The 8,741-nt window shown below is 42.0% G+C and overlaps 1 protein-coding gene across 1 annotated transcript; it reads left to right on the top strand.

Moving 5' to 3' along the window:
- The first annotated feature begins 2,486 nt into the window (after positions 1–2,486).
- On the top strand, positions 2,487–8,703 carry LOC147197467 (zona pellucida-like domain-containing protein 1). Its single transcript, XM_086125795.1, has 11 exons — positions 2,487–2,590; positions 3,303–3,403; positions 3,490–3,716; positions 3,779–3,963; positions 4,058–4,130; positions 5,142–5,239; positions 5,320–5,400; positions 5,491–5,662; positions 7,247–7,346; positions 7,821–7,847; positions 8,452–8,703. Exons 1-11 carry the CDS (start codon positions 2,487–2,489, stop codon positions 8,529–8,531), a joined length of 1,248 nt encoding a protein of 415 aa, XP_085981921.1. The 3' UTR covers positions 8,532–8,703.
- Positions 8,704–8,741: the final 38 nt, after the last annotated feature.

The raw sequence follows: 8,741 nt of genomic DNA, 5'->3' as shown, positions 1-8,741 counted from the left end.
TCGAGATGTCCATTTATGTTGCACACTGTAAACATCCGTGCATGCCTTTATTGTCACGTGCCTTCATTTATGGACGTCACACTCACTGACACATGACAGTTACTCAACAATACCTCACATTCTGTCAGAATTAAACAAATAAAGTGTGTCAATATTGGAATAAAAAAGGGTAAAACTTCTGTCGTAGTTATTTTATCTCCTGCCCTTTTATTAAATGATATCCATTCCATCCATTTTCTGATCCGCTTATCCTCACAAGGGTTGCGGGGCGTGCTGGAGCCTCTCAGCTGTCTATGGGCAGTTGGCGGGGGACACCCTGAACTGGTTGTCAGCCAATCACAGTATTAAATGATAGTTCCTTAAAATTATCTTTTCATTTGACCACACTTCCTTCTTGGTTTATTCATTGTGTATCATTTCCGATTTTCAATTTATCACATGATGGGGGGGGGGGGGGGGGCAATCTCACTCTCCCAAGAGATAAAGAGCTAAAAATGGGGGCTTGCATAACTGTGTAGACACTCAATTTTAAGTCAGGATGTATTTATTTTACAATAAATATGAAGTAAATAAGATATGCACACTTAAAAAAGAACTGTTTACATCTCTGATACAGTTTTGTTTTCAATAAGACCATGGCTGGGAAATATCTTGTTTCTCCACATCTATTGCGTTATAGTCATTATTGCTCCCCGGTTCATGTTACTCCATGTCGCTGCAAATTATTTTTAGTCATTTTATGAACCACCTGATACGGTAAGTCCTCAACATTGTGTCGTAATCTGCAGAGGTTGAAAAAAAAAGAAGCATTTTGACAATGAAGATAGTAGAAAGTACAGATATACTGTACATTTTTTGGGATGTAGGACAAAAAAAATCATCAGAAAAATGAATATAAAAGTAAGAGATCGATTGCTGCAAAATCAATTTGGAAAAAAAATCCAAAAATCAGCGATGACCGAACCCGGAATCATTAGAAATAACGGATGACTTGTTCCCAAGTGGTCCAGGTACCACGTTGCACCTAAACAGGGCGTCGTCCAACACTTTTGTCTTCATGTAAAACGAGGTCACGTTGCTATTCTGAGTTCTTTTTGTGGATGCTACTTTGACAAAATGTGCTTTTGCTCAATCGCCTTCAATGTATACATGCAAGCCGTAGTTCCCCAGGGGTACAAGATTTACTGCTCTGGGACATTTGGTCAGGTACTTACGCCAAAGGCATGGCTCCAAGATAATGGACGACAAAAGTAATTAAAAATGGCATTTGCAAGGTGAGCCGTCTCATGTGTTGTAAGACGTCCTTCCTTCTTCACACAGTGGCGCATTGTGGCAACAGTCGCAGGGGAGCAGTAAAGCTAGACGGCCCTTGATGCAAAGACCAAAAACAGGATCTCTCCCGCATGGGTGTGGCCTTTCCTAACAGCCACAACATTCTCTATTTTGCTATTTTTTCTTTCTTTCCCCTCTTTACAGTTATCAGCATAGCCCTGAGGCAGCAACAAAAGAGTGTCGGTTACGAAACTCTGAGAAGTGCCAAGCGCCATTTTTATCACATCAAAAGAGTTGTGAGGATATGGCCTTCTCACATCGCTTTGTTTGCGGCTGTTGTTTTGCTATGCAACGCTTGAACTGCCCTTACCTTTCCCCAGGCATTCTCACAAGAGAAGAATAGCCATTTCCCAAAAATCGCCATGCTGTGGCACGTTGCTGTATCCAGAGAGATCATTTGGCGTCCCACAAGAAATGATACATTTAGAAATGACTACATAGCAAGCCTTACGCCAGTAACGTTTTGGTCTTTTGGTGACTCTGAGAGCTAAAAAAAATTTTTTTTTAAAACAAGCAAGTTCTAGAGCATTCTCGGTTAAGGCTAGAGTACTCTGGAGTGCCCTCACTATGGAAATCAGAACGGCACCCTCTGCAGAAATGTTTATACCTCAACTTAATCCTTTGAAAGCCAAAGCAACATTTACAGTATGCCTTTTTTCAAGCATTCAATTTTCAAGCTTCAAACTTTGGAAATAGTGCTATCAAAACAGATTTTTTTAAATTAAATTGGTTGAACCACAAATGATAGGCATTTTTTTTTTTTTTTGCTGTGACTTCCATCTGGATTTTGGCCTGTTTGACTGCCGCTTCACCTCTCTTTTTGCTTGGTGGCATCCTGTAAGATTTTGCTCACATCAAAAATGTACCTTGGCTTATTAAAGCATGGAAAACAATATTCTAAACATATAGCACCTTACAAACAATCAAATACAAGATGCATTTTGGACAATTATGAAAGACAGTCACCTTTTTGATTGTTATTGAAATTACACCATTTATAAATAAATGTTGAATACCTGCAGTATAATTGTTCTGGTATAAAATCGCTGGTGTATTTACAGTGTCCTTTTCACCCTTGACCAGAAAGAAAAGGTGAAATTTAGAAATTGAAAAAACAAAAATAAAATGCATTCATGCTGTGCAAGTCAGGGCTCATGTTGCACTATTGTTCGGTGCATTCCCCTCACACGCCCCCTTTGAGTGACTTTATAAATGGAGTCATACGCGTGACGACTGGAAGACACAAAATGATTCACAGGTGAGAACGCATCATGATTTTTAAAATTATTATTAGTCATCATAAAATTATTTATAACATTACAATAGTTTTGGAAAATAGTCATATCAACTTCTTCCTACTCAATTGAACATAATTGTGTTGAATGATGACTGATTTCTCTTTCCTTTTACTATTTTACTTACCTTACTTTCTGTCAATTTATTACTGTAATTGTTTTTATGTTCAATAAACAAACAAACAATATCACAAGAAGTCTTAATATTTACAGAAAAAAATTAAATTCTCATGACATTGTTCTTGTGAAATTACAACTTATAAGATTTCAATGCTCATTTTGTACTGGCGACTTTGTTCACTTCATTCTAATATGCCTTACACAAATACAGTCAAACTTGAGACTCGTAAAAGTTTATTCTTGAAAAAAATTAAGGCTTTGTTTCCTCTCATAGAATTCAATTTCTGTTCATTTTTAAAATGATATGAATTAATAATTAATATTAAGATATCTCATAAAAAGAGATTTTTTTCCATAACTGCAAACATTTTCTCATAGAATGCATCTTTTATCTCCTATAATTGCTGCTAGAATGTTTTTCTCATAATATTAGCCCCCCCCCAGTAATTGTTCTTTTTCTCATAAATGATGACTTTTCCCCAGCAGGTGGGTACTGAGGTTTGCACTCCACTGGATGTTTTTCATATCTGTCGCTGTAATGTCTCGTGTTTCCAGAAAAATGTGGCTGGCGCTGCTTGTGTGCCAACTTAGTCTCTTAGGTGCCCGGGGTCAGATACCAGCTGAGTGCGTTACGAGTGACACAAACAGACCGCCAGGTACTGTATGTTGACACGGATGTATACTTTGTTCACATTTTCTTTGTGCGGTGAGGAGGTCCAAGCCTTACATGCGTTTGTTTCAGAAAACTCCGACATCATGGTGTACTGCGGCACTGAGCACATGGACCTGAGCGTCTACCTTTGCCCCGTGTACCAAGCTCTCTACAACGAGTCCCTCATGGTGCTCAATAACGAGTTGAACAACGCCGAATGTTTCGGCGTGGCAGACTTCGCCGTCGACCCGCCCGTCTTGAAATTCAGCTTCCCCATCAACGAAAGCGCCACGTCGTCGTGCGGGAATGACTTTAATGTAGGTTGTCGCGTCGTTTAACTTTGCGAGCTCAATGATCTGACTGAAGCCTTTCTCTGAAGATCATCAATCAAGTGGGCACCGGAGCATTCGCCGACTTCTCCAACGTCCAATATGTCAACATCTCCGGCGCCGTCAACTCCATCGACCCGTCGGTCAGCATGATCACCTACAGGCAGCAGCTCATCTACATGTTCTCCTGCCTCTACCCCATGCAATATATCATCAACAACACTGAGCTGGGCGTGTGAGTGGGGGCGCGTCGTGGCACCGTGCCGCTTTTGTGGGTCTCTAAGTCACAAACCCCCTCTCTCTTTTGTTTTTTTTAAAATTATATACAGAGCTGGTGTGAATGTGGCCATTAAAGACAACAACGGCAGCTTCATCAGCACGTTGAGCTTGGAGTTATATGAAGTAAGAGCGGATCTGGATTTTACAGCTGACTCATCCGTTTGCTACGCTCGTGACCGTGATCGGGTCGTGGGGCAAGCTGGAGCCTGATGGGGAAAGGCAGGCGACGTGCCCGAATGCTCGCCTTGTCAGGATCAAATTGCCGTCCGTCCATTTTCCGTAGCGCTCGAACTCAGTGTGGTCGCGAGGAACTGCAGCCTATTTGAGTTGACTTCGGGCACGAGAAGTCAAGGAACACTGCCGATGAATGCAGGGTACATTTACAAGAAGATAACACGTGAAACTAACGATAATGCTGTCAAAGATTTGACAACGGTAAGAAGTACCCCGTGAGAAGACAAATGAGACCAATTTGAAACACAGACCGAGGGACTTCCTTGTTCCACCGGGGAGATACTGGAAACCTGCAAAATGGAGGAAAAGCTTTTGGCTGCAACGAAAAAACGTTTTTGATGGCGTTTCCCCCTTCGTCCACGTTGCCCTCGGATTGTTTGCAAGGTTTCTGGTTTTGTTTGAGCTCATCTATCAGTTGTTTCATGTCACCACAAAGCCAGAAATAGTTGTGATGATATCAGACATGTTTGATGTCGTCGTAAACCCAAGACTGGGGGGAAAAAAAAGACGTCTAAAACAGCTTACATTCAACGATGGAGTATATGTCAAACTCTTAACACGTCCTTAAGACTTTTGCTTTTCAGTCCGAGACTGAAAATTGTGAGGTGTGAGCTCAACTCTAGTCTGCCAAATGTCTCCGCCCCGTCGGACAACTTGGCAGGGAATCATTTGAAATAGCGCCAACCCAACTAGTTTCTTTTGAATGAGGTGTAGAGAAGAGAGTGAAGCCCAAACACTTTGCGTATGAAAGGCATTCCGGAAGCTTCCGGGTTCAAGCACTGACCGTGATTGTCCAATCTGTGTGTGAAACTCACAATCAGTTTTCTGATCCATTCTTGCTGTCATATTTTAACCTTTGGTACTTTTTGACTCCAACTGGATCCTTTTCTGATTGGTCAGGACAATCAATTCCAAAACGCTCTCACCATACCAACAACGGGACTCCAACTGAAGACCAAAATCTACGTCGCCGTCCGAGCCACCAATTTAACAGACAGGTGCCTGTCATCTTCTCAAAGCTTTCATGTCGTCTCGAAAGACAACTGAAAAGACAACTGCTCTCGCATCTGTTTGAAAGATTCAACGTGCTGTTGGATCGATGCTACGCCACCACAAGCCCCTACCCAGCTTTCGATTACTTCTATGACCTTTTTATCGGGTGAGCAGACGATGGCTTTGCACTCAAAGAGTGGTACGCATTACGATCTCGCCGTTCACACACACACACACCCGCTATGTCTTCCCCCAGCTGTACACGTGACGACCAGACCGAGGTCATCCTTAATGGCGAATCCCAGGTGGCGCACTTTTCCTTTGAAGCCTTTCGATTCGTGGAGCACAAGAATCGAACCGTGTCCACGTTCTACCTACACTGTGTCACGAGGCTGTGTGAAGTGTCCGCCTGTGAGGCCCTAAAACCGGTGAGCCTCCGAATGAAACTTCACCCTGAAGCCTGTTAGGTAACATATCGACAAATGAGCAGACACACATGGCGTGCGGTACATGTTTCTTTCCCTTTTGTTACGCGCGTTGATCTTCTCGCTGTTCCCTTTCCTCCCGAATGCAAGTGGTAGAGTGCAATTCTTCTGATAGCTTCATTTCCATTAATCAGTAGGTGGCCTTCTAGCTCAGTGGTCCCCAACCACCGGGTCGCCGATCGGTACCGGTCCGTAGGTCTTTTGGTACCGGGCCGCAGAGAAAGGATAAATAACTTACATTATTTCCGTTTTATTCATTTCGGAATCTGAAAGATGGATTATTTAGAAAATTTACCGACTTCTCTGTTACATACGACTACAGTATGTCACTCTTGACGCGGGTTGAGGCGCACTTCTCGGTCACGTGATAGGTTACCGCTAAAATGAAACCCAGGAGCTCGCAAAATGAGTTAAAAACAAAGGTCTTGGAAAGTTTTTTTGGGGGGGAAGGGGAAAAGGCCCAGCCAGGAGACAGAACGACTCCAACCTTCAAGAAAAAAAGGCTACATTGAATAGACAGTATCAGGAGTCCTACCTAAATTATGGATCTATTTCAACGGGAGATTCCCACGCACCAAGCCCGTATTTTTCATGCACTTTTTATCTGCGGTGTACAGCATCTTATTTTGAAGGCACGTTTAAACGTTACCATAGCGACTAGACAGCATTATGGCCAGATAGGACGTTCTTCGGGTCATGATTTGTGTTGATTATGTTTCGAAAATACCAGTTTTCATGGCGGTCATATCACATTATTTTGTTGTATTTATCCGGCCTTAAAGGCTGGTCCTTGAAAATATCGTCTGCCATTAAACCGGTCCGTGGGGCAAAAAAGGTTGGGGACCGCTGTTCTAGCTAACATGGTCCGACAAAATAGCGAACATATGGCGCGACATGATTATTATTATTTTTTTAAAAAAAATTACATTTGTTTGAGGAATTTTCCAATTTCAGTCCTGTCATTCGTCATTTTCCTTGAAGGAGGAATTTAGCCTGCTGGCTCACATACGGATGGGCCAATGAGTATGGATAATGAAGAATTTATTTTCTTTGAAGTTACAATAAAAACGTTTCCTTTTGACCCAGAATGAAAATGGGAGTCCAACTCAAAGTAGACAAATGAAAAATATCGTGCTACTTGTCATGGCGAAGGGAAACTTGCTTATGATATTTGATTTTTACACATTCCATCCTGCCACATTTGCACCCAGCTATCCGTCGTCGTTCTTTTTTTTATCTTAATCAGCAAGTATGTGAAGAAAAGCCAAGTTTAATTGACACCACGAGTACTTCCGACCGCACAGCAAGCTATGTCCATTTTAGAAGATCATCGCTTAAATAAATATATACAGGACTACACGCTTTACAGGAGGTGCAACGGGTTTCAACAGGTGCAAATGGTTATTTTGCCGTCCGGCAAAATAATAACCTTTGTTCCTACAAAGGCTGGGACGTAACATTGAAAATCAGAATTGGGAAGCCCTGGAGGAAAAAACAACACGTATTTGTTCCGTTTGGTTTGAACAGGTCTGTTCAGGTAGCCGCAGAAAAAGAAGAGAGGTTGAGGACGTGTTGGCTAACGCGACAGTGACCTCGCTGCCCATTATGGTGGCCAAAAAGAGCAGAGGTGTGTATTTTAAATATATGTTGACCCCCCCCGCCCTCCCACACACACACACACGCACTCCATATAAACCAGGGATGACCAAACTTTTTCCACTGAGAATCACAGACAGGAAAATGTATGGAAGGCCTCACTTCACCTTGTGATGGTCAACATACTGTATGCTAAACGGGTAAACATATTTAAAGAAAGAAAAAGTCTAAATTCCAGCTTGCCGTGGTAGGTGATTAAGTACTAAATTATTATTATGCGTGTGACAGCAGTTAAGTAAATTAAATAGTGAGGGAATACTGTCAGGGAATGTGCGGCAGGCTAATTAAACATTAAAAAAAAAAAGGGGGAAGTCGGCCACAAATGGCGACTGGAGTAGAACGTCTTTTTATTCACCCTCGGAAATGAATCAAACTAAAAGGGAATTCAGTTCAGTCATGAACACATTGTGTTTGATTTCATGTCTTTTTTTGTTTTTCTTTTCAGATTTTCAAACTAACACAGCTTCTTATGGTAAGAATGTATGCGTCTTTATTTAGAAAAAAAAGCCATTGGTATGAAGTCATAAGTAACTGAATTTGTTCCCTATTCTTTTCCTTGCACATCTAAGATGTCGGCTTTTCGTTCTGTCTCCCTCTCTTGGTCACTGTTTACGTTCCTCTGGACGGGTTGAAACTGTGAAACTAAATTCCTTGTGCGTTTTCTATACTTGTCCCTTAGAGAGTAAGTATAGATGGACAACTGCTGAGCACGTCCGCCTCACAGTGCAGAGGTGCAGGGTTCTATTCCGGTCCGTGTGGAGTTTGCATGTTCTCCTCGTGTATGCGTGGGTTTTCTCCGGGTACTCCAGTTTCCTCCCACATTCCAAAAACATGCATGGCAGGCTGATTGAACACTCAGAATTGTCCCTAGGTGTAAGTGTGAGCGTGGGTGGTTGTTCGTCTGTCTCTGTGTGCCCTGCGACTGGCTGGCAACCAGTTCAGGGTGTCTCCTGCCTACTGCCCGAAGACGGCTGGGATAAGGCTCCAGCACACCCGTGACCCTCATGAGGATAAACAGATTAGAAAATGGATGTATGGATGATTCTAATCAATGTGTATATTTTTTCATTCCTCAGGTGTATCAGCGAGACCCTACAGAGACCTTGTGGTGGCGGTCATCATCAATATCGTCATCTTGGCCGATTTTAGATTCTAAATATTTTTTTTCTGAATATTTACCATGTTTAGCTCCCCCTCCCCCCAGGCACGTTATTCAAAAGCACCTTATTTGTAAATGCAAACTTTAACAGACGCAAATTGAAGAAGTGTTTTTTCCATCTGTAGTTTAGTGTGAACATCAACAAAAATATTGTTGGTGTCACATAAGAAGTGATGACAGTACAGAATGACTAATATATATGAATAA

Source organism: Hippocampus guttulatus, chromosome 12 (assembly GCF_054856545.1).
Source record: "Hippocampus guttulatus isolate MCC_2025c chromosome 12, RoL_Hgut_1.0, whole genome shotgun sequence".
Classification (NCBI taxonomy): Eukaryota; Metazoa; Chordata; class Actinopteri; order Syngnathiformes; family Syngnathidae; genus Hippocampus; species Hippocampus guttulatus.
This window is presented reverse-complemented; position numbering and strand designations above follow the sequence as displayed.

Excerpts from the sequence above, each read along its gene's own strand:
- LOC147197467 (XM_086125795.1), top strand. The coding sequence starts at position 2,487 with ATGTTGCACTATTGTTCGGTGCATTCCCCTCACACGCCCCCTTTGAGT. Across the intron at positions 5,240-5,319 it reads GCCACCAATTTAACAGACAG|ATTCAACGTGCTGTTGGATC; the intron begins GTGCCTGTCATC and ends TCTGTTTGAAAG. Across the intron at positions 7,347-7,820 it reads GGTGGCCAAAAAGAGCAGAG|ATTTTCAAACTAACACAGCT; the intron begins GTGTGTATTTTA and ends TTTTCTTTTCAG.